The sequence below is a fragment of the Petromyzon marinus genome, chromosome 22 (assembly GCF_048934315.1).
Source record: "Petromyzon marinus isolate PM22_M1 ecotype Great Lakes invasive population chromosome 22, UKy_Petmar_22M1.pri1.0, whole genome shotgun sequence".
NCBI lineage: Eukaryota > Metazoa > Chordata > Hyperoartia > Petromyzontiformes > Petromyzontidae > Petromyzon > Petromyzon marinus.
The window spans coordinates 12,040,438-12,067,326 of record NC_133688.1 but is presented as its reverse complement, the minus strand read 5'-3'; the positions used below and the strand labels follow the sequence as shown (position 1 = coordinate 12,067,326).

General features: G+C 46.5%; 1 protein-coding gene across 1 annotated transcript; it reads right to left on the bottom strand.

Annotated features, from left to right (window-relative positions):
- Positions 1–5,530: 5,530 nt before the first annotated feature.
- Positions 5,531–15,181, bottom strand: CHCHD5 (coiled-coil-helix-coiled-coil-helix domain containing 5). Its single transcript, XM_032959034.2, has 4 exons — positions 15,063–15,181; positions 11,351–11,491; positions 10,107–10,285; positions 5,531–7,551 (listed from the first exon to the last, which is right to left on the bottom strand). The coding sequence occupies exons 1-4, from the start codon at positions 15,164–15,166 to the stop codon at positions 7,541–7,543; spliced, it is 435 nt and encodes a 144-aa protein (XP_032814925.2). The 5' UTR covers positions 15,167–15,181; the 3' UTR covers positions 5,531–7,540.
- Between the last annotated feature and the right edge of the window lie 11,708 nt (positions 15,182–26,889).

Here is a 26,889-nt window from a genome sequence, read left to right as displayed (position 1 = left end):
AGGTGCAGTTGCACCGCCTGCACTCTCCCATACCGACGCCACCGGGTGGCGAACGGAGGCGCTCGCTCGCCGTGGAGTTTCACGAGGCGCTGCCCAATTTCTCGGGAGCTGGACTAACACGTCGCAGGCTTATACATAAGATAGAGGGGTTTGCTGGGTTGCATCGCGTAAATATAAATGCGTCGTTAAAACCCGCCACCACCCGACACGGCCAATCGGTAAGGGTTGTCACGTGAAACGAAACGTACCAATTCGTTACTAGCGCAGCACACCGCTTGTGTTGGAGAGTAAGCCCACAACAACGTGAAACGCATCGGTGTGCTGTACTAGTGACGAATTGGTTACGTTTCGTTTCACGTGACAACCCTTACCGACATGGCTGTGCCGGGCGGTGGCGGGTTCAACGACACATTTGTATACTCGCGCGATGCAACCCCCCCAAAAACACCGGACCTCGATCATGGATTATTAATCATCGGAAGCCGCTCGCCGTCGCCCGCTTGAGGTGACAAAGCCCCCCCGCCCCCCCCCCCACGAGAGGGAGGAGAGCGGTGCCCCCCACGTGAGCCTCGCTTAGCCTGCCGACACCTCGCTCGCCTCCGCCGAATACAATTGAGCGCACGGCTCCACGAGACACGAAATAAACGCGGATGCGCAAGCACCCCCCCTCCTCCTCCCCCCTGTAAACAAAAAATTGCTTAATCACGCCGCTGCTAGCAGAAAGGCAAAAGCTGGAAGGTTGTTCCCAGGACAATCTCCCCACCCTCCCTCCTCTCTGTAGAATGTGTCTTTGACACTACACTTCCAAGGGTATCCAGATGCCTGGGAAGGGCTTTGAATGGCCCACGCTTAACGCGACCTGCCGGTTGACCCACTGCGTGAACTTTGCACGGGCTGCTAGTGTCACACAACCGTGAAGCCCTTTAGCAGCGGCCCTTGACGACGCTCAGATACATTGATTCAGTGAAATGACAGCGCGTGTGATGATACAGGGTTTTTTTTTATTGCTTAATGCAAACGATCCTATTGTACAAATGACATAAATCAAGTTGATAGAACTATTATTCTAGGAAATTATTATTATTATAGAACTATTATTGAACATGATTTAAAGCTTTCGTGACTGCAGGGATTCATATTCTTGGTTCATTCGGTAAAGTCACGTAGAAGGGAAACAAAAAAATAATATATTTTTATTATATTTGTATTATTTTATTGTTTCCCTTCTACGTGACTTTACCGAAAGAACCAAGACTATTATTGAACAGTCACGGGTTTGTTTCACAGCAACAACATCACATTCCAGTCCATCACCCTGTCTGTGCGCCTTCTGGAGCTAAGGGGCCGTCCATACATGACGTCACGCACCTAGGGGGGGGTCAGACATTTGTGACGATGTGTGACGAGGTGGGGGGGAGTAAGAAATGTGACGTCACATCAAAATGCGCAACTTTAAATAAATAAAGACAACACGTTCTACTTAATTAAATAGACTTTTTAATGAATATTTTCTCCTACAGCATCAGAGTGCAGCGCCACATTAAATACGCACTACAATGACAATAGTTTAAAGCATGTTTTTTTTTGTGGGGGGGGGGGCAGAGCTTTGTGACGTCATATATTGGGGGTTAAACCAGCGGGTCGGCAAACTGCGGCTCTTGGAAGGACCGCCACGTGTCGACTTATTGCGGGGGACCACCACCGTCTCGTGTTCGCAAGCGTTGCGGTGCCTCAAACTTCGAGAGTTTTTTTTTTGCTTCTACCGAATTCGAACAAAAAAATGCCTTTTCTCGTTATTTTTTGGTTCGCCGACCACTGGGCTGAACAGAGCGACTCCATGGATTGTTTTGGGTCACAAAAGCCCGAGACAAAACGGTCCATGAGGACCCAGAGGGCCGTGGGACGTCTCATTTAATTGTAGCGCACGACGTTTTCGCAGGGATACACTGTGTATGTCAAAGATTCTATAGCGAACAGCGAACGCGTGAATCAATACACTCTGTATTTATTTTTTTAGTTTTCACTTTCAATGCAAGCTTTCTTTTGACGTTTCTATAGGTTTTCTAAAACGTTTTCACCTCCCTGTATGTTTTTTTTTGTTTCTAAGGGGCCGTCCATAAATGACGTCACGCACCTGGGGGTGGGGGGTGGGGGGGGGTCAGACATTTGTGACGATGTGTGACGAGGGGGGGAGGGGGGGTTTGAGAAATGTGACGTCACATCAAAATGCGCAACTTTAAATAAACTTAATTAAATAGAATTGTTATAACAACACTAATTTTGATTAATTTTCATTATTAACTATTTGATTATTTAAATCTACTAAGGTCACCTTTTATTTATTCCATGAAGGAACATTTTGCTTCTCCATGGGAGAATGGAGAAGCATCAATTTTGTAAAAAAAAATATGATTGTTATTAAACATTTTTAATGTAATGATTCTACCAGGGCTTTTCATTCTGTGGAATGAATGTGATTGTTATAATTGTACTCTCCATTTTTCTTCGTTCTATTACAAAGTTTCAAGTATTTTTTATAGTTCTAATTACTATTAATATTTTATAATTATAAGGTAATTTCAATATATTCTGAACATCTGCAGTTTTAGTTAGACGTTTAATATTTTCAAGGGAATTTTATGCTAAATTTCAGCTTTCCAACGCCTCCTTTTTAATACAGTACATGTTTTCTCCTACAACATCAGAGTGCAGTGCCACATTAAATACGCACTACAATGACAATAGTTGAAAGTTATTTGAAGCAAGTTTTATTTTCAAAATGGAAATATGGTATGGGGGGGGGGGCAGAGCTTTGTGACGTCATATTTGAGGGGGGTCTGACTTTTTATGACGCCGTGTGACGAGGGGAGTGGGGGGGTCAAAAATCGGCGAAAATCGCGTGACGTCATTTATGGACGGCCCCTAAATCTATTTATCTTATTCGCATCGACTTTTCAGCGGGTCTTTTAACGTCAACCCCTTACACCTTTGCGAGGCCAATATTTAAAACAAAAAGGCGTTATATAATCTTGGTTCTTTCGGTAAAGTCACGTTGAAGGTAAACAATAAAATAATATATGAAACAATTAAATTCTCACGACGTTTCGACTGTAACACAGTCATTTTATTATTATATTGTTTCCCTTCAACGTGACTTTACCGAAAGAACTTAATAATATGAATCACTGTAGTCACGAAAGCTTTAAATCAAAAAGGCGTTGCTTTGCCGAAGAAAGGGTCATTTGTGCTTGCCACTTTCATCTGTTGCTCAACTTCCATCTCGTACTCGGGCGGTGTGGCCCCCCGTGTCGGCGGAAGGGCGAGATTGGAGCGCCCTCCGTAGGCAGTGGGCTGGGAACGCTGACGGCTAAACAACGTGCGGCGAAAATGTCACACAAAAGTTACCACTTCGTCATCTTCTTTCGCATGGATTCAGAGCAGCGGATGAAAGATGTCATTTTAGATGTCGCTATCCACTCGATTGTCTGCTCAGGCGCCGTGAGTGGATCTCGTCCGTTCCTCCGTTGAAGTTGTGAAGACAGCGGCGGTCGGTGGTTTGGGATGCGGTGGCCACGCCACTAGCAGGGCCGCCGAATCTTCGATACGCCATCGGTTGGCCATGCCCGGTCCCGATTCGGTTGATGGTCTACCATTGGCCGCGTGATGGCTTTAAAACCTCGAGGTTCAACGGTGGGTTCGCTGTACGCAGTGCCGGATGATCCTAGTGGCACAAGTAGCTACATATGCGATGGGCCCCGCACTTTCAAGGACCACCGCGCTAAATGCTTTCAAGCTATCAATTCCGGTTCCATGATTCTGCACTTGCTCTATTACTATAGTACTATACTGCCTTCAACTTTGATGAACGACTGGGTGTTTAAGGTTATCTGGCTGTATAGCAAATTAAAAAATACAATTACTTTACTATGCAAGTGAAAAATGTATGCGATTTAATATTTGTGGGTTTTTTTTTTTACGTAGTGCCCCTTTATAACATATGCTACAGGCCCCGCACTAGCTTAATCCGGCACTGGCTGTGCGAGATGTAGATTCTTAACGTCGGCCGCAGTCCAGACTCTCGCTTCCATCTCTCGCCTTCATTTGTTTTTATTTGGTGGCGTGGAGTGAGGGGCCGCTGCTGTGATCCAGAAGGGGTGGCGTGGTTTTAGGCGAACAGGCGGACCGGGTTTATGTCCCGATGTATCGGAAGGTGCGGGGTTTTACGAAAATTTGTTTGGAACTCCCGGACGGCCGCTGTTTCAGTTTTCAGTTTCATGTATTTGGTATAGCCCTGTGAGCCATTCGGCTCTTGAATCGGGTGCAACCGCAACAAACAAAAACATGAACAAGAAAACATCTTAAAGTGACTGCGCGCAAACAGAAAAATCCAGGACGAAACAGCAAAGTCTTCCAGAAAAAGCACCGTACATCAACGCTGTGTGCAAAAATCCCAGTGGGATGTTCCACTTGCTCGGCGTCGACTTCAGTGTACCCGAGATGACCACGCATCACGATGTTCAGTTGTGTGTCGATAACGCGAGTGTGAGCGCTGCGTCGCCACAAAGGCGAGCAAATTATCTCCCGTCGAGTGTGTTGTGGGGTTTTACTCTCCACCACAAGCCGCCGCTGTGCTGAACTGCTCACTAATTGCCACGTTTTTGTTTACGCGACAAACCTTTACTAAGCTGGCTGTGGAGGGTGGTGGCGGGTTTAACGACGCGTATATTTATGCGACCTAACTAAAAAAAAAGATCTCATGGATATTGATCGTGAATGCCTGCAGTGTTAAACTGAGATAACGCGACAGCTTGGATCGGGTGTTCAACTAGGGTTGTGTTGGAGGTCAAAGTACGTTGGAATTACGGCACACTGCATTCACGCAATATTCTTAAACAATAATAATAGGGGGTTTCCCCTTTTCTATGGCAAACAAAACGTAAACCTTTTACAAGGAATCATGTCTGCATTAACCACAATACCTGTGGTCAAAATGCAAACAAAAAACACTGATAATATATGCATTGTTCTTGAAACTGATTGGTCCACACCAGAGACGGCTTTCTTTTTAGCCTCGACCCAATTGGTGCTGGACCAGAGGACGCCAAAAGGCGTCACACAGCTCAAAGACAATGCCACTATCAAAGTAATGAGGGCTCGGGGTGAGCATTTTGACCACAAGTATTGTGGTTAATGCAGACATGATTCCTTGTCAAATATTTCAGTTTTGTTGCCAGAAAAAAGGGGAAAAACCTATGATTATATTTTGGTACTGGCTAAGGAGGTCTAATGATGTAGATTCTTAAACAATGTTTTATTTAATAATCTTATATTCTTGGTTCTTTCGGTAAAGTCACGTAGAAGGGAAACAATAAAAGAATAAAAATATTTGTTTTATATTTTTATTATTTTATTGTTTCCCTTCTACGTGACATTACCGAAAGAACCAAGAATATGAATCCCTGTAGTCACGAAAGCTTTAAATCAATATTTAAAAATCTTTTTCACAAAATAAAAAAAATCCACAATCGAGTATTTTTTATGTAACGCATTCATTTGTTTATTTGAGTCAATCGAGTTTAAATACACAGCTACACAGACGTCAAATAAAAATAATAATCTGTGTATGAGCAATATATAGATACAAGAGTTTTAATTTATTTAATCAGAGGACCTGGGGCAGTGGGAGGTAAGGCACCTTCAAACGAGTCGAAAATTCATCACGGCAGCACCAATATAAAGTCGTGTTGTTTTAAACAGATGTGTCACCACTCACTCTTACCCCCTCCCGCGTCATTCGATTAATCGTCATGATCCAGGGTCACAAATTCGATCCTCCACTCGTGTCAATGTAACATGTGCACATAATTTGCGTAAGTCTTGAAACGGGCGATTCTCGCCCGTAATTCGATGCAAGTATTGTAAGAAAGTATTTGCAATTAACGCAGCAATGCACATGCCTGGTTTTCAACTACTTCGCAGAGTTTTCGATTGCCGGCAAAAAATATTTCCCAAAATTCAGTTATGCGATTACAGCATCTGTTTTAAGATTTGGTTTCCATGCATTTTTCAGCATCGCATCGATAAAAAAAAAATTCAAGTTAAAAATCTCACGATAAGCACTTCATCAAACAACAAATAACCAGCAGACCGGTTACTTGTACGTGTATATACATTTGGGTATAGTTCCACAAATGAAACAACGATATATTGATTACTGCATGGTGAAAACATTGGCCCGTTACACAGAACGTCGCGAGTGATTCGTATTCCCGTACATTTATTCTGCTTTTTAACGAAATAGGGGCATTTCTACTTGAAATGCTTAATACTGTCTCTGCAAAGGCATTTGCCTTGTTCTACGTAAAGGTAATGACCGACGGACACGAGATAAAGATTCAATCAGCACTGGAGCAAGCAACACCGTTCAGAGCACTCAACCTGCTCGACCAAAGCAGGAGATGTATCAACACATTCGTCACCAACACTGCTTAAAAAAAGTATATAATATGCATCGTTTTGGGCAATAGCCCTTCCTCGAAGTACGTAGAAAGGCTCTGGCCTATGTACTGCGAAGGACCCCAGCCAGATATATTTCACTGACGATACCTATTTCTTATGACATTGTTATAGAAGACGAATGTGTTTGTTTAGTTTTTTGTACTTGTGCTTCCACTGCCAATGAAGTATCACCACACATGACTTTTAGGTCAGCTCTTGGAGTACAATAAACATACTCAAGTACCATCGTGAGTACAATCATTATGTCAACCAATACATTAACACGAGGCTGCAGTGTCCACTACAGTTTCCGATGAATTATGGCACAGTACTCGCGATATCATTTCAAACTTCGGTATCCTTCAAGCAATTTATGTAATGCAACGAATTTGGATTTACCAAAGGTTTAATAATGCAAGCAAGCCGCACACTATTATTCTACTGCATCTTAAGTTTGATTTTCCGGTTTTTTACAGAGGTAAAGGCACTGGGGCAAATCTTACGTTGGGGAACAACAAATACACATTCCAAAATTATAACGTTATTTTTTAGAGCTTTTTACATGTGTCGGTGATTTGCGTTTAACATTTCAAAATTGAGAAAATGTTGCATTCATCTTTCGTAAAGAGACTCTGAGGACAGTAAAATTATCCAAGTTTTGGGGTTTTGGCTATTGCTTTTTATTAACTCCAAACACATTTCTACCGAATGAATCCAAAGAAAGTCGAACAATCTCCACACTGGGATATCCAGACCCCCCCCCACAACCCCCATTTAAATATTGCGATTAAATATTTGAGAATTGGCCTGGTCCCGCAAATTCATAATTTGCAAAACACGCTGCTATTTATAAATACATTAGCACCGCACGTCAAGATTCTTATCGGAGCGTTGTCATTTTTATTAAAACAAAAAGAAACATTACAGCGCCTCCCAGAAATGCACCGCAAGCTGCGCTGGGTACAGTCTCGTGTTAAAGGTCTCCAGAAATGCCTTCACACACTGTTCCCAAGGACCCCGAGCTTTTCCAAGCGCATCTGAATCAGCTTTTCTCTGCAGAGAGACAGGGGGTTATAGGAGGGGGCATTAACAGAACGTAGAGGAGAAAAAAAAACACACGTCATAAACTCAAAGCAGAATTGGCGATTGCACGCGTTTGATGTACCGAGCCGTATATTCCATTTCGTGCCGACTTATTTTGTAACATCGCAGTTGCTGTGCGCAGGCACCGAAGGCCCCAAAAATGCCAAGAGGCCAGCAACAAGCGGCGCTTTTAAAGTTGTAATCGCTAAGAGTTACGAACATGGCTCTTGAATGTCATAGCTTTGGGAAAAGAGACGATGGTAGGTTAAATCCAAAGTCGAGCAGTGCGAGCGAAGCGGTGCAGGGAAAAGTATTGTCACCTGCAGCATGACTGGCTGAACGCGGTATGGATGAGTTCTCAATACGGATGCAGGAATCAATGAGTAGAGTTCACCGTAATAGGGAACTCTCCACAGTACATTTCGAAGCATATGAGCAACTTGTGAAATTAGCATGCTTATGAAATATATGCTACAGCTGATCATACAGTACATTTACGTATGTACAGTAAACCCTTGTTAAATCAAAACATATGGGACTCTGGCCTTGCCGAATTATCCAATATTCCCAGTGCCTCCTGCCCCAATACATTTTTTTTCAAAATTTGTTTTCTAAACTCTTCACGCACCATACGCGTTGACACACACCCTGCATCGATTACATCCTAAAGTTTGGATTTGTCTCGCAGACTAAGGGATTCATACTTCAGTCCCTTTCTATTACTTCTTGATGTAGGTGAAGACGACATGTCTGAGAGGGTTGGCTTGCACAGAGTGCACAAACAAGCTTAAGTCTTTAGCATCAGGTCTGCACTAATGCCGCCACCAGAGCGAGTCGTTGTTTGCACCGTACGTAGCCAACCATGCAAATGGAGGTGCGGGGGAAGGACAACAAACTATAGACCCTTTATCAATCCACCGATGTAAGGGAGCCTCCTCCCCACACCGTGCAGGCAACGTGGGTCACTTGACCATACTTCACCACGCTGGCCAGTGTGTATTGGTGAAGCAAGCAAGCCACAGGCTTGGAGGCATTGAAGTACAATACAACAGCACATTTTACTACACTGCCTTTAGGTGCCCACCAGAGAGGCGAGCATAACCGGTGATTAACAAATTAATAAAGATGACAATTGCGTTGCTGCATATCTATATAAAGACCTTAATTGTATTAGGGTACTTCCCGACAAGGTATAAAGCTTAAATGTGGTACAGAGGTAACTTTTAGGACACAAACAGGAACAATCTGAAAATCCGCGATTTTTCATTTTAAGTCCCCCAAATCTCGATTTTAAGTGCCCCATGAACATGTTTGTGCGTGTAATTCAGAAACCGTTCAAAATATAAGATTGTGGGCTTTTTCGTTTGATAGAACGTTAAACAGAAAATACAATTAAAGCGAGAACTATTGTTATATCTTTTATTGTTTTTGAGATATTTCGGATTAAAGGGGTTCTGAACGAAAAAAAACCCCGCATTTTATGATGTTCAAATCTGAATAATTCGAAAACGGTAAAAATAGGAGCTTCCCCTCACAGAGTATTAAGCTAATTAATTTTTGTTCTTTCGAAAAAAAATGGAATCTTTAAATTAAGCAGTTTCCGATGGGTAGGTCTAATAAATATAAGAAGTTGAATAAAGTCGTCAGCAATTTAAGCTTTTGTTGCGGAAATAAAACACATTTTTGGAGTAGTTGTTAGTGTCTGATTGTAGATAAAAAAAATTTAAAAAAATCACATCAGGTTAATTATGTTTATTGAAAAAATTTGCCTGGCTTAAGACAGGCTGTATGAACTAGTATAATATACTGGCCCAGAATGCGTTCCTGAAAACCAGCACATAAATAGAAAGTACTTCAATCGAAGCATTTTTGGTGAATCTTAACGTGGTACAGTATGGTACCTACACAGAGGATGCTGTGTAACCCATTGCGCATCTATACTGTTCAACCATCAGTTTGAAAAGTGCATATCATTGATATATTAGGAAATATTACCTAGTCTATTATACTTTTTGCATTATGATTGTGTATCGTATGATAATTTTTTTTACAATTATATAAAATAAACATCAGGAATACGATTTTGGGGGGAAACTTTTTATAAGAGTAGACATCAGGAGACTGCAGACAGTCAGGGACCCCAATGCTTTGGGCGCCTCAGGGCATCTGGTGCCCGAATGGTTTGCTGCGGAGCGAAAAAATATTGTGGGGCTTAGCGGTTACGTTCGTAAAATCTCGAGGGCGTTATGGCGAGGTACACAGAACGTGGAACGGGATTGGGTATCATAAGTTGAGTACTCTAGCACTGGTACTATAGCACTGCTTCCATAGTACCATAACACTGCTACTAGTAGCATCAAACTAATAATACTGGTACCATAGTACGAGTACCGCACCTCCGATGAACACGGTTAGCCACGTGCGGTGCGAAAGAAGTTATACATACGTACATACATGCATAGCGGAAGTGCATAAAGTGGGGGGGGCATAAATCGTGGTGTCACTGCATTTTTTATTTATTTTACCGCAAGTACTTTGGGCCACGCCGGTGATGGGCAGGCCGGTGTCGACGCGCTCGGCACACGCCAGGAAGCCCTTCATGTGCGAGGAGCAGAGCAGCACGGCCGACGCGTTCTCCTTGAGGCACGTCTCAAACGCGCCGAACTCGCTGGCGCACGCCGCCTGGATCTTACGAACCACGGGGCTGACAGAGGTGCGGAGAGGGAGGGGGGGAGAAGGGTCAGCGAACACCATGCATGGGTTCCCACTCAACTACATCCGGGGTCCCAAGGTGTACAAGTGGTATACGAGTGACTATGGTGGCTCACCATGGTTGTACCTGCAATACACTGAGAGCAGTGTATTCAGCTATAAAGGCCAAAAGTTATAATATACAGGCTATTCACAATCAGTTTATTTATACTGGAGGAATTGGATATGCTTCAAAGTTATTTTTCACGATGTCCAGTAGGACTATTGTTATTCCACTGCTGGATAAAGGTCTCCCCATGCTGGGGTTATTTGACCATACTTCACCACATTGGTCAAAGCGGGTTAGTGAATGGAAGGGAGGCCCAGGATTGGTTAGATATCACTGGTCCCTGTTAGCCATAGCCAGGAAGCGAACTAATGTTGGCTGGGTTGACAGCGCAGTATGCTAACCACTGCGCCAGCACCCCACCCACCCAGGCTAAATACACTTCACTGTAATCTTTATGAACAATGTTTTATTACTGAATATTGTAGCATATTAAACTGGATTCTCAAGTGGAGCAATCCATCCTCCAGTCTTCTATATGGAATGGGGGAGCCCATTCTGTTTTTCAGAGGTGTCACCTCTGCCCATTATCACACCATGGAGTCATCTATGCCCAGTCACATAAAACAATCTTGCACATAAAACAATCATCTTCTGTTCCTCCCTTAAACCCCATCTCTTCTCCCAAGTCCATCCTACTAATACTCCCTACCCCTGCTTCCCAGCTAGGACCAGGCCTACCCCAACCCCTATCACTACCCCAACCCCTCCTTAACCACTCCCACCTGTCACCGTGTTTCACTCCTTCCGCACCTTACGTAGCCAACTGTGCTAATCAGTGGTCACCACCACTTTTAATAACACCCCCCCCCCCCTCTTTATTTCAACCACTATCATCTTACGTACAATCGTATAATTGTTGTCAGGCCTTGGAATAAGGCGCTAGATAAATCTATATAACATGAGCACCCAAGCCTTGTGCTAAACAGGCAGCACTGGGCGTGCACGTACTGCGAGCTGGTGCACTTGGACACTTGGGCCTTGAGGTCGTGGCACTTGACTCCCCAGGTGCTCGGGTTGGACGCCACGCACTGAGCGTAGCTCTCCAGCTCGGTGGAACAGTACCGCCGCGCCACCTCCATCGCGGCCTGCCTGAGTGACGCACGCACACACCAAGGTCCCCCTGGTAAAGCCTTTGGACCGGAGTTCTTTAACAGACGGCCTAAGGGTCCCATCGGGCCTAGCGAAGGCTCTTGTAAAAGGCCCCGCGAAGCTATACGGCACCTCCGATTAGCCCCGTTGGCTACATACGGTGCGAAAAAATAAGTTCAACATACATAAATACGGGTAGTCCCCGACTTACGATGGTCCGACTTACGATATTTCGATGTTACGATGGCGATACGACAAAATTGTAAAATATTGTTAATTTCGCGCGGCAGGCAAACGCAGCAGCGTACGAGGTACGATACTGTAACTTTATCATCGCCATCCTCCTCTTCCGACAACTAAGTTAACAACCTAACATCGTTCAAGTATGCAGACGACGGACAGAATCTTGGTGAGTACAGTAGAATATGATACGTTACGATACGTTCAATGCATGTATGATACGTAGCTTTAGCGATTTCATTTTAGGGTTACCACAATACGATACATACGTTCAATGCATGTAAAAGTTTTTATAGCAGATAGGATTGTTTCCTGAAAAAATTGCAGTTCATATAGGTAGGCTAAGAATTTACCTTGTTTTTTACTTTAAATTTTACTGTGCAATACAGTATTGTAATTAATAAATTCAATATATAGTTTATACAGTACGGTACTGTAAATTGCTTTGTTTTGCTAAATTATCACCATTCTTTAAGACTCCTGGGTAGGCTAGGCCATTTTCGACTTACGATATTTTCGACTTACGATGGGGTCGTCGTAACGCATCTCGATCGTACGTCGGGGACTACCTGTACATACACGGTCCCGCTGAGAGATATGGCTCGAGGTGATGAAGATTCGGGGAAAATAGAAATGAACAAGGAAGTTGAGAGATGTCTAGACAACAAGATAAAGATTAGCGAGGTTAAAGAGAAATAAATAAGTGGTTAGGATGAGATCGCTCTAGATAAGAACGAAATATTTGTGGGAAGTGAGATAAACAAGAGAGACCTGCAGCCAAGAGGTAAACATTTAATGCACTTTGTGACGTCACAACGCCACGTGATGTCACGTCTGTTCACGTGACATATGACGTTTCACTATGCGGCGTCAGCACCCGCTCGTTCCATTGTCGCACGCGTTGAGTCGTCTACCAGCACCACCCACGTTACATGTTATGTAGTTTATTGTTAAAAATACGGTCACAGTTCCTATGATCACTGTTACATTGCATTTATGGCTTCATTTGGGTGATTTCTAAAAGTTTTTTGGTTTGGCCATGTTTTTTGTTTATTGTAGTACGGAGTTAGACTGATGGCCTTAATCTAAGTTTTCTTGTTGTTGTTTGACTTGCATCCCACTGGGATTTTTGCACACAGCGTTGGTGTACGGTGCTATTTCAGGAATATTTTGATGTTTTTTCCAGGATTTTCTGTTTGCATATGCACAAAATCACTTTAAGATGTTTTGTTCATGCTTTTGTTTTTTTTGTTTGTTGCGGTTGCACCCGATTCAAGAGCCGAATGGCTCACAGGGCTATACCAAATAAATGAAACCATGAAACTATGAACCCACGCACACCATGCCTTCGTCTTCCGCCGCGCTCTGACATTGGGCACATTGCAATCGGTACTTCTTTTAGGCTGCGTCGATTTATGGAAATGTTCTTCATAATTTTCAGCGAGGGGGCGGGATACTTTCACTGATAACGACATAATCAGTGCGAGGGGCACCACACACCGCCTGCAAGGGGTGTTCTCACATTTGTGCAATGTCGGGGACCACACTGAAAGGCAGTGTTATTCATTGCGGGCCTTGCAATGAATAACACTGGTACGTGGTAAGCTCAGCAGATTCAGGTGCTAATCGCCACTGCAGTGCCGATTGCAAACTCGGACGGCTATGCGAGGAATGTGATATTTTTAAAGATGTATTGACAAGCTTATTAGCTGTGATTTATTCCAGAAAGGCACGCACCAGGACGCGCAGCAGACAATTGCTATTTAAGGAGCTTTTTTACACGCTTTTATTTAACTCACTCTGTTGCTGTCGTTGATGTATCCTCAAATCTTGTAACGAAATTTGTACCCACTTCCCAATGTGGTATCGACTGCAAACTTGGTATACTTAAGTCATACTGATGACAATACTATATTCTATCATTAAAAATAAAAATTTTAAAACATTATTTTTTTAATGTTATGTTTCGGCTTGGGTCTAATTGTCCACGCTCAACTGACGTTGGCTGTAAATCACCACGGGCCCCTTACGTTGTGGCAAGCTTCGGGGCCACTTCCTGGAGTCGTGGAGTTCTTCCATTACTAGTACGGTACATTTCATTAAAGCGTGTTTTTAAAGTTTTTTTTTAAATATTACTTATTTTGCTTAGGAGATAAAAACTTAACATAGAGAAAGGGGTCGCACTCACAGATCGGTACAGAGATGGTGTGGATTTGCTGTGCACTGACATTTGCTGGCCACCTCACAGTCCCCAGCAAGTTTGGGAGTTTGGCAGCGCATGATTTCTGCATGATCCACCAAACCTGCTTTAAAAGTTCTGGATTGCAGTAAACAATATATATTCTCGGGCAATTGGATGCAAAAAAACTATCGATAAGTATTTTGATTTAAAGCTTTCGTGACTGCAGGGATTAATATTCTTGGTTCTTTCGGTAAAGTCACGTAGAAGGGAAACAATAAAATAATAAAAACATAAAACAATACAATTATCACGACGTTTCGACTGCAATACAAGCAATCATCATCAGGTGTGAAAACCACAAGAAAATTAGAAATTTTCAAATTTGTGGTTTTCACAAAGTCAAGTTGATAATAATTATCAATCTTGATTTGATTTGTTTTGTTCACCTGAGGATGACCGCTTGTGTTGCGATCGAAACGTCGTGATATATATTTATTTATTTAATTTTTCTACCGACTTGACTTTACCGAAAGAACCAAAGAGTAATAATTATCAACTTGACTGTATTATACAGCTGCTGCGCCGTGCTGTACAGGACGGTCCAGATGTCTCGTGACCCCACCATTTAATTCTCTAAAACGTAATACTTACTCTTGTTTAAGTAAGGGTTCTTTTAAAACAAATTCATATGCGAAGGGATTTTATTAAAGTGGTTAATGTGGGGGGGGGGGGGGGTCACGAGACATCTGGACCAGCTTTGTACAGTGACGGAATTTTAAAAACCACACACGCGCGCCACCGCTCTGCGCGGTATAAAGTTCACTTAATAAACAACAATGTAGACACCCTGGAGGTCGACATGTTGTGGAGAAATAAATACAAATGGACCAATCCCCGCAGATAAAGCCGGTACGATGTACAACATTCACGTAACCCCCATCACTGAGGCACAGTGCCTTCGCGTACAGTGTCTCGACCAGGCCTCACGAAATGTCAAACTTAAATTGGCTCAGAAATAGCGGCAATGTTGTTGGTTTTGTTTTATTCCTTCACAAAGTTGTTTACTTCACTATGGCGCGTGGTTAAACTTGTACAGATGTCACAATGTTGACGCTTCCCCTGTACAGTGCGCAGCGTACAGTTACTTACATTGTGCCCGGGGTTTGACAGCGGGAAAGGTCGCGGGATCCGGTTCCCGTCCCGAGCGCTCGATCCGGTTCCCATTCATTCCTATGGCGTCCGGTTTTTCCCATTCATTCCTATGGCTTCCGGTTCCCATTCATTCCTATGGTGTCCGGTTTTCCATTCATTCCTATGGCTTCCGGTTTTCCATTCATGCCTATGGCGTACGGTTTTTCCATTAATTTGCACGTGCTCCGAAGACGGTCGTTGCCCGGAACGTCGCCATATCGTACTGAGTGTGCATAGGTATTCGACCAGGGTGGGATTAGACTCGACCAGGGTGAGATTTCATAGCGAGGGGGTGCCGGGTTCCCACCTTTTCAACTGGTGGCCAACCTGTATAGCTCAGTCAGCCTCGGTCGATTTCAAATTGTGCAGTAAACTCGAATAAAGTTCAACGCAATACTGGTGCAGAACCACACCGCACTAAAAGATCACCGAATCCCGGTACAGCTGCATCCCTGCTCCTTACATTTTCTCCTTTTTTTCACTCCTATTAGGTTTTTTTTTGCTATTGTAACTCGCTGACCAGCCCTTACTGGACATCTGTGGAAAAGAGCTTCAGCCTAAATAAAGGTGCTGATTTCTGAGCTGCCAAATCCAGGACTATCTGGGTCCAACCCGCACAGGTGGCACCCCTGGTAGGGGAGTGTTTTCCTGGCTCTGCTGTCTTTTTTATTATTACACGCTTTTTATTAACTCACTCTGTTGTTGTTGCATCCTCAAATCTCGTAACTCAATTTTAACCCACTTCCCAATGTGGTGTCGACTGCAAACTTGGTATAGTTATGTCATACTGATGACAATACTATATTCTATCATAAAAATGTATTTATTTTTTAAACATTAGTTTTTATATGTTCTGTTTCGGCTTGGGTCTAATTGTCCACGCTCAACTGACGTTGGCAAGCTTCGGGGCCACTTCCTGGAGTCGTGGAGTCCTTCCATTACTCGTACGGTGCATTTCATGAAAGCGTGTTTTAAAAAAAGTTTTTTTTATTACTTATTTAATGCCAGGGACTTCCCCTTTCAGTTGTCATCATCCTCGCGGTGGCGATATGTTAGCTGCCTCACCTGGTATACAGGAGTGTCGTGGGTTCGATCCCGAACTTGACGCATGTACATTTAGAGTTTGCATGTCTCTCTCTCTCTCCCTGTGGTCGCGTGGATTTTTCTGCGGGTCCTCCGGATTCCCCTCCACATTTAGAAACACGCATTTAGAATATTTGGCTGCTATACCTTTCAACGTGATAAGCCACTTCGTTGGGCTATCACTTGTGGGCAGGTCGCTTCTGAAAAATAGCTACATAGCTCAGTGAGCCTTTACCTGGTACATTTAAAAAAAAACATATTTTTTAAGTTTTAATAGTTCATAATCTCAACTTGTAACGCGATGCCGCCCCCACAGTTTGTTCACTCACTCTCCACGAGAGAGGGAGACGACTCGGAGACTACGAGACGCCACCAACAGATAAGGGGCCGTCCATAAATGACGTCACGCGATTTTGGACGATTTTTGACCCCCCCCCCCCCAGTCACACGGCGTCACAAAAGTCAGACCCCCCTCAAATATGACGTCACAAAGCTCTGCCCCCCCCCCAATAACATATTTCCATTTTGAAAATAAAACTTGCTTCAAATAACTTTAAACTATTGTCATTGTAGTGCGTATTTAATGTGGCGCTGCACTCTGATGTTGTAGGAGAAAACGTTTATTAAAACGTCTATTTAATTAAGTAGAACGTGTTGACTATATTTATTTTAAGTTGCGCATTTTGATGTGACGTCACATTTCTCAAACTCCCCACCCCCTCGTCACACATCGTCACAAATGTCTGACCACCCCCCCCCCCGTACGTGACGTCATTTATGGACGGCCCCTAAGCGAGAAGGGCAGCAGTCACTCGATGAGCCGGCGTCAACATTTGCCCCAATCTCTGCGGTCCTCTACATATGAAGGCGTTATCGGCCAATTATAAACGAGTGTTTTACACGCGGGAGCAAACCGGAGCACCCGGGGAGAAACCCCACGCGTGCGAGGGCGGAACACTCTATCCCGTACTGACGGAACAGGTGGAGTCCACGTCTTTGTATTGCTTTATGTTGTGACCTGCTCACAACCATCCTGGACATCTGCGTAAAGGAGCGGTATGGCCCATCGCATTGCTCCAGTCTCAACTAAGATTCTGACGATTCTGATGCACCGCCGTCCCCCTGGCGAGCCAGGGGCATCGCGCACCGATGCCCGCGGTTAAGGGAGTTTCACAACATTTGCGTGCGTTGACCCACCAACCCCCCCCGTCGCTGTTGTCTCCACAGTGCTGGATTACGGGCAGCCACGCGCATAGCCACCACCGCCCCACCGGGGATAACACAGCAGAATCAGACTGCGTAGTGTTCTACTGCAGGAATCCGGTTAACTAAAAGCAATTTTTCACACATGTCCGGTTGGGGCAGGTCAGAAGGTTACACGCAGAAGATGTCCACGGACGCGTTGATCATTAAACTCACTCGGCTCGACTGCAATCTGGAGACAACCTCGCACAGACCCTGCCTGTTCGGGGATCTCACCAATCTGCCTTTGATCCGTCAGATGAGTCACGCACACGGCATGCGACCCAGCGCGCGTTGTGCCCCCGTACTCATTCGCTCAAATTAAAACACCGAACATCGTCTGCCCACATTTGTTAAACAACTGAAACAAAAGCCTCCTAAATGTGGCTTTGATATTGGAGGCCACGCTTTCTCTCTCTCTCTCTGTGTTAATCTAAAGTTGCTACGCTGGTGACGGGATCATTGTACGCGTATGTGTCTATGGCGCATGCATGCGTGTGTGTGTGTACGTGTGTCAATTTTTTTTCTCTCTCTCATTTTTAATTAAGCCGGGCTTTTGATGTGCCTTGGCTGAAGCGGCCAGGTTATAACAGCGTGCAGCGTGTGTCACATCTGCAGTAGGGTCTCCGCCGGTCGGCGGGAGGGAGGGGGGGAAAGTGACCTGGGTGGGAGAGGGTGCACACACACACACAGGCATACGTATACACTGGTACACACTCACTGGCTGGCACGCACACACACGCAGTGACTGGTACACACACAGTGACTGGTACACACACGCAATGACTGGTACGAACACACAGTGACTGGTACACACACACAGTGACTGGTACACACACACAGTGACTGGTACACACACAGTGACTGGTACACACACACAGTGACTGGTACACACACCACAGTGACTGGTACACACAGTGACTGGTACACACACAGTGATTGGTACACACACACAGTGACTGGTACACACAGGCATATGTATATACTGGTACACACTCACTGGCTAGCACGCACACACACACAGTGACTGGTACACACAGGCACACTGACTGGCTGGGACACACAGACAAACAAACTGTTTCACAGCCTGGATTACACACAAGCTGGTTCACAGCCTGGACTAGACACAGCGCATTGTGAACAGAACGAGGGGGTACACAGAGGATGGCTAGGTGCGCACACCGAGTGACCACCGCGTCCACCGACTAGTACACACACACACAGTGACTGGTACACACACACAGTGACTGGTACACACACACACACAGTGACTGGTACACACACACACAGTGAATGGTACACACACAGTGACTGGTACACACACACACAGTGACTGGTACACACACCACAGTGACTGGTACACACACCACAGTGACTGGTACACACACAGTGACTGGTACACACACAGTGACTGCTACACACACACACAGTGACTGGTACACACACAGTGACTGCTACACACACACACAGTGACTGGTACACACACACAGTGACTGGTACACACACACAGTGACTGGTACATACACAGTGACTGGTACACACACACACAGTGACTGGTACACACACCACAGTGACTGGTACACACACCACAGTGACTGGTACACACACAGTGACTGGTACACACACCACAGTGACTGGTACACACACAGTGACTGGTACACACACAGTGACTGCTACACACACACACAGTGACTGGTACACACACAGTGACTGGTACACACACACAGTGACTGGTACACACACACACAGTGACTGGTACACACACACACAGTGACTGGTACACACACACACTGACTGGTGCACACACACACACACACAATGACTGGTACACACACACAGTGACTGGTACACACACAGTGACTGGTACACACACCACAGTGACTGGTACACACACAGTGACTGGTACACACACACACAGTGACTGGTACACACACCACAGTGACTGGTACACACACCACAGTGACTGGTACACACACAGTGACTGCTACACACACACACAGTGACTGGTACACACAGTGACTGGTACACACACACAGTGACTGGTACACACACACAGTGACTGGTGCACACACACACACAGTGACTGGTACACACACACAGTGACTGGTACACACACAGTGACTGGTACACACACCACAGTGACTGGTACACACACAGTGACTGGTACACACACACAGTGACTGGTACACACACCACAGTGACTGGTACACACACCACAGTGACTGGTACACACACAGTGACTGGTACACACACCACAGTGACTGGTACACACACAGTGACTGGTACACACACAGTGACTGCTACACACACACAGTGACTGGTACACACACAGTGACTGGTACACACACACAGTGACTGGTACACACACACAGTGACTGGTGCACACACACACACAGTGACTGGTACACACACACACACAGTGACTGGTACACACACACAGTGACTGGTACACACACACAGTGACTGGTACACACACAGTGACTGGTACACACAAACACAGTGACTGGTACACACACACACAGTGACTGGTACACACACAGTGACTGGTACACACACACAGTGACTGGTACACACACACAGTGACTGGTACACACACACACAGTGACTGGTACACACACAGTGACTGGTACACACACACAGTGACTGGTACACACACAGTGACTGGTACACACACACAGTGACTGGTACACACACACACAGTGACTGGTACACACACACAGTGACTGGTACACACACAGTGACTGGTACACACACAGTGACTGGTACACACACACACAGTGACTGGTACACACACACAGTGACTGGCACACACACAGTGACTGGTACACACACACAGTGACTGGTACACACACAGTGACTGGTACACACACAGTGACTGGTACACACAGTGACTGGTACACACAGTGACTGGTACACACACACACAGTGACTGGTACACACACAGTGACTGGTACACACACACACAGTGACTGGTACACACACACAGTGACTGGTACACAGACACACAGTGACTGGTACACACACACAGTGACTGGTACACACACACAGTGACTGGTACACACACACAGTGACTGGTACACACACACACAGTGACTGGTACACACACCACAGGGTTATATGGATCGGCAGCGCACAGTAGAGCTACGCTCTGCTCTCTTCAAGCGTACGGCAGCGATGTGTTCCCCGGAGCTCGATGCCAATGTCGAGGTCTGTCGGCCACGACGAGGCGACTCCAGCATAGAGTTCGCGTTTGTGTCGCTGCTTCCCCCTCCGCCGTGTGTATGCACGTTGAACTTCTTTCGCGCCGTACGTAGCCAACCGCGCTAGTCAGAGGCGCGCATCGTCCCGCGCTGCTGCCGATGCTCTTGATGCGAGTCGAGCGCAGCGATTGCGCGGTACGCAGCGAACTCGGGGAGTCCACCACGATTTGTGGCAGGTGATGCGATGTGGTCGGCTTGAGCGTGGGGGTGTCCCACATGGGGTGGCGTGCGTGGTGGCTCTGTGAGGAACGTGTGGGCAGGCTGAGCGGGACACAGGTCGGGGGGGGGGGGGCTCTAAGCAGCAGCAGCAGCAGGAGGAGGAGGCAGCGCCGGGCAGTTCTAGCTGGGTAGGGGTGTGTTGGAGGGGAGCGGTGGTGTAGCGGTTAGCGCGCTGCGCTGCGCTACGAACCCAACAACCCGAGTTCGATTCCCGCTCACGGCCACCAACGCCGGTGGCGATTATCTGAACCGGCCCTGGGCCTCCCCTAGGTCGACTCAGCCTCAAATGAGTACCTGGTGCGGTGCGTAAAAAAAAAAACACATCGCCACTGGGGAGACAAAGGCGACCGGGCGTGGTGTTGGCCCACCCACCTGCTCGTGCGCCGTGCCCGGCCTTCATAGCTGCTGCTATTCGCTGACAGCACTTGCCCCAACAGTCTGCCAAAGCTATACCGGTGATGTTTGTCTTTGTGCGGGGGTTGTGGGTGTGGTGGAGGGGGCACGAGGGATGGATGAAGAGGGCGCATTGTGCGTCTCGAGGCGGCGCTTCATCTCGATGGAGATGACAGAGCCTCCCAGCGCTGCTCGCCACGAGCCAGCCATGCGATATCGCGATACTGACAGACGAGCAGGAGGGAGAGATGGACAGCGACGCTAATGCCAGGTGGAGCGCGAGCGAGCGAGCGCGCGCGTGCGCGTGCATAGCTTACACGCACGCACGCGCACCACAAATACAAAGATTCCTCTCCCAACCCCCGTAAAGCCTTAACAGGCTGTTGGGGCAAGTGCTGTCAGCGAGTCGGAGCACGTATTAATATCGTCTTGTCACGGAGAAAGGTGAAAGGAAGGGGAGCTGTTTTAGAGAGAGAGAGAGAGAAGATGGACTTCACGTAACTCTGGGCAAAAAATTCATCGGGAGAATTTTTTGTTAAAAATAAACAGCACAGAACGCGACAGCAAAGTGTCTGGCCACGTTGAAGATGTCACAATTGTAGACCCCTACACAATGAAGCATGGGAGCATTGATCAGAGAACAGAACGCAAATAGAGCAACACCCCGAGTTACGTCTCTCCCCCCCCCCCCCCCCCCCTTTAACGTCGTTCCGCAAATACATCGTTCTGATTTGTGTCGCCCCAACACCCTCACACTCACGCCGCTGACGGCATCATCCGCCCGTCCTCGTTATCCGGCGCCTCCACTGCCCACGACTACGTTGCAGATCGCTTCGATTCACGTCGTTTCGATATCCGTCGTCGTGGCGCCTTTGCAGGAACGCATCCCCGACGTAAACCGGGGCATTACTGGAGAGGTTGACTCAGCTTTTGAATAACAGCAGCTGGCGCAGTGTGCAAACATCATCCATCGGGAAATGCGAGACATCCACGTCAGGCAATTAAGAAATGCAAAATGGGCTTGGGCAGCTGGACGCATCGCTCGGTAGGACGATGGCCGATGGACAAACTATTTACATGTAAAAACTAATTTTTATTTAACAGGTTATGGCCACTGAGCTTCAAAGCTTTTTTTTTGCAGAAGCGAAGCGGCCACAGATGATTGCCCAACGAAGTGACGGGATAAAAACCCAGGAGAAGATCGGAGAAAAATCCACGCGACCACGGAGGGAGAGAGAGGGAGCACGCAAACTCCAAATATACAACAGGGGGTCAGGGTCGGAATCGGACCCACGACCTCCTGTATACCGGGCGAGGTAGTTAGCGTCTCGCCACCGCAGATCGCTCGATGGACATGGTAGCAGCACTGGACCGTGATGGATGATAGCACCGGCGTGGGCGTGGAGAGGCCTTCAGTCAAGCAGGGGATAGAGAATGACCACCAATGATGTATGTGTGTATCTATGTTGAACTTCTTTCGCATCCGCGCGTACCCAACCCTGCAAATCAGAGGTGCGGGGGGGGGGGGACAACAACACTAACCACAAAAAGCAGTTCTAAAGAAATTATTGTTCAATCGAGATGGTTTAAAGGTGCACAGGCCCCGGTGGCTTCCTAATATCGGGACGATGAGCGTTCCAGACGGCCGCAAAATTGCATTTGAAAGCGAGCGATGGTAAAACACACTCCCGTCTCGTATTTCGACTGAACATCTATTTCTTCCGTCTGCAGGCGAATACATCTGTTGCTTATTTCTGCATCGTCTGAGTGTATGTAAATAGCTGTACCTGCTATTGTCTGTGAGCAGTCTGTGAGCAGAGAATAACAGGAACTGCTATTTTAGTGCACACAAACAACAGGAGGTACACGAACAACGTGCATGCATGATGTACGTTGATTACAATATGAATTACCCAACCAGCAATGGATACACATTGTAATTTATATGCATTCATTAATCCCCCCCGCCCCCCTTCGCACGTGAAGGGCTCACAAGTGACGTCGTCGCATCTACCCCTCTGTTTATGGAACGAAACCGGAGGAGGATTTCTCCACAAATCTGGCTGCCGCCTGATGATGCTAGTTGTAATTACTGGCGAAACGTCGTGCTCAGATTGAAAAATGCTGTGGATTTACTCTCCAACACACCGGTGTGCTGTACTAAGTAACGAATTGGCACGTTGTGTTTACGTGACAAATCTTATTCCTTGGCTGTGTCGGGTGGTGGCGGGTTTAACGACACATTTGTAATAATAGGGTTTTTCCCCTTTTTTCTGGCAAAAAACTGAAACCTTTTTTACAAGGATTCATGTCTGCATTAACCACAATACTTGCAGTCAAAATGCAAACAAAAAACACACTCTGATAATATATGCATTGTCCTTGAAGCTGATTGGTCCACACCAGAGACAGCTTTCTTTTGAGCCTCGTCTCAATTGGTGCTTGACCAGATGACGCATTTGTATTTACGCGATCTAACCCCAAACAAAAAAACTCTTTTATGGATGTATCTTTTACCATATACCCGCTCCGTGTCATCCGCATGCATCTTCTGTCCCTCTCTATCTCTGAAAGTTAATCGCTTTCCTGTCTGCGCATCTCATCCTTAATGAATCTACAGCACGTAAGTGTAGATTCATCCTTCTACAGCACGTAAGCGCTGTAGATTCATCCTTCTCAAGTCCCACCTGAATGTATCTTTCCTATCGCTCACATCTCGTCCGAATGCGTCTACAGGGACTCCTCTGCTTCGGAGCGTTCAACTCACGAACTTTCAGACGTATGAACAAAAACCTCTCCGGATGTCCAGTTGCCTGTTTGGACCGAGAGTCGTAAGTTCAACTGCCGCGCAATAGATGGCGGTGGTGGCATCTGCATCTGCAAGAGATTTTACAACTTTTAAAGCCATTCCCCGTGTTTAGTGTACATGCCGTACAAAATGTTTGGAATCGACATGAGTAAAGTTGGACTTAGGAACAAATCTACTTACAAACAGATCTCTGGAACGTAACTCGTTCGTAAGTAGAGGAGTCCCTGTATATTCACATTAACTTACCGCCTCTATCCCGTCACCTCTATTGTTACGTCAACCATCTCTCACATCTCTGTCTGAGCTCACTCTGTCTCAATTCCACTCACTCCCTGTGTCATCGTTATCTCTCTTATCTCACCTCCCTCCATCTCTCCGTCCGCTCGTCCACGTTTCGCTCATCTCACGGTGTCTCTATCTCTTCATATCTTCTGTCACCTCGCTGCTAGGGACTTTGTAAATTCAAAGTGGCGGGGGTCCTAAATAATTTCTGCTTGGGACCTTCCAGTTAGCTGGCAGCACCACAAGTGGGGGCGAATGCGAGGGGCCATAGAAGTACAGCGCAACGTTGTTTCCTGCACCACCCTCTCCTGTCGGCTTATTTTCGTTGACCCAGTAAAGGCTCACTGAGTCTCAGCTCTTATTCAGGACGGTCCTGCCAAGTTCTCGCAGTAGGTGTAGGGGGAGACGTTCCCGCTGCTGTGTAAACCCAAATGAGTACAATAATTTGCAGGCGATGTTTCAGCAATGCCAGCTACAGGCGCCCGAGTCGGGAATCAAACCCAGGACGTCTTACTCGCGAGGCACACCGCTGTATTACCAAACTAAAACTAAACTTTATTTTTTATTTTTACCAGGTAAGTCCCACTGAGCTATATAGTTACTTTTCAGAAACGACCTGGCCACAAACGATAGCTCAAACAAGTGGCTGACCACGTGGACATTCACAGCAGCCAAAAACTCTGAACGCACGTCTATTCTAAAATGCAGAGAGAAAACCCCGGAGGAAGCGGAGAAAAATCCACGCGACCACGGAGGAGAGAGACACTCAAACTCCAAATATACAACAGGCGTCAGGGTCGGGATCGATCCTACGACCTCCTGTAAACCAGGCGAGGGAGTTAACATCTCATAGCCACCGTGATGATGATGCGAGAGAGACACTCAAACTCAAAATATACAGGAGCCGGCGTCAGGGTCGGGATCGATCCCACGACCTCCTGTAAACCAGGCGAGGGAGTTAAGCGTACTGGCAGTCTATAGTGTAGACTTAGCCTGGTTCTTAATCGGAGTGAGTGTACTGGCAATCTATAATGTAGACTGTAGCCTGGTTCTTAACCTCGGTGAGTGTACTGGCAGTCTATAATGTAGACTGTAGCCTGGTTCTTAACCTCGGTGAGTGTACTGGCAGTCTATAATGTAGACTGTAGCCTGGTTCTTAACCTCGGTGAGTGTACTGGCAGTCTATAATGTAGACTGTAGCCTGGTTATTAACCTCGGTGAGTGTACTGGCAATCTATAATGTAGACTGTAGCCTGTTTTTTAAGCTGGTGAGCGTATTGACAGTCTGTAATGTAGACTGTAGCAATGGTTATTAACCTGAATGAGCGTACTGGCAGTCTGTAATGTAGACTGTAGCAATGGTTATTAACCTGAATGAGCGTACTGGCAGTCTATAATGTAGACTGCCAGTTATATGACTCCAGGGGTGGGCGCATCGCGCGATGGATGTCCAGGATGGCTGATGGTTGACCAGCAACAGCAAGCAACTGCACGCGCGTGCACCAAGACAAAGATCCCACGTGTAGCCTCAATCGACTGTAGGGGCAAGTGCTGTTGCTGCTGCGCCTATGCAGGCCGGAATAGCACGCGAAGGGGTTCAGGTGGTCAGCACCACACCCAGCCGCACCAGGTACTCATTTGAGGCCGAGCCGACTTAGGGGATGCCCAGGACCGGTTCAGATAAGCGTCACTGGTGTTTTGGTCGTGAGCGGGAATCGAACCTGCGTTTCCCGGGTTAACTTCGCCGCGCTGATCTCTGCACTCACCTACCGCTCCCGACACACACACACACACGCCTCTATTCACCCGTTCCCCCACGTGGTGACCGCCCCCCCCCCGGCTATAATTAGGCCGGTTTGATGATCACAAAGCATTGCGCCGAGCGATCGAGTTTTGCGAGATGCCAATTTGGTGACTAAAATTGCTCCGCGAGCACACAAAAGACAAAGATCACCGCCCCCCCCCCCCCCCCCCCAGTTTAGCCTTGCAGACTGCGGGGGCAAGTGCTGTTAGCAAGCGCCTATTAAGGCTGTCTTGGTGGCTCAACGGGGTGGGTGGTGGTGGCGGTGTGGCCATTCTCAGCACCCTTCGTCTGGTCACCTGATGTTGACCCATACCAGGGAGTCATTCGAGGCCGGGTTGACTTAGGGGAGACCCAGACAAAGTTCTTACCGTTCTCCATTTGACACGCTTTGTTCATGCGTGGCCAGGAGATGAACTTCAATCACTGGAATCTTTGTGCAGGGCAGGGATGCGTTTCGGATTTCGGGGTTTTTCAGGACCATATCGGCGTGACGTGTGACCTTCATGTCTCTGTGTGACGTTACATGTCTCTGTGTGACGTTGCATGTCTCTGTGTGACGTCACACGTCTTGGTGTAAGGTCACGTGTCTTGGTGGAACGTCACGTGTCTGTGTGTAACGGAGCGAGGCACCGCAAACTCCAAATACACAGCAGGCGTCAGGGTCGGAAACGGAGCCCACGACCTCCTCCTGTA

Coding starts and splice junctions, on each gene's coding strand:
- CHCHD5 (XM_032959034.2), bottom strand. CDS start 15,166: ATGGGAAAAACCGGACGCCATAGGAATGAATGGGAACCGGATCGAGCG. Junction 11,492..15,062: donor TGTCAAACCCCGGGCACAAT/GTAAGTAACTGT, acceptor TGCGTCACTCAG/GCAGGCCGCGATGGAGGTGG. Junction 10,286..11,350: donor TCCAAGTGCACCAGCTCGCA/GTACGTGCACGC, acceptor CACCTCTGTCAG/CCCCGTGGTTCGTAAGATCC.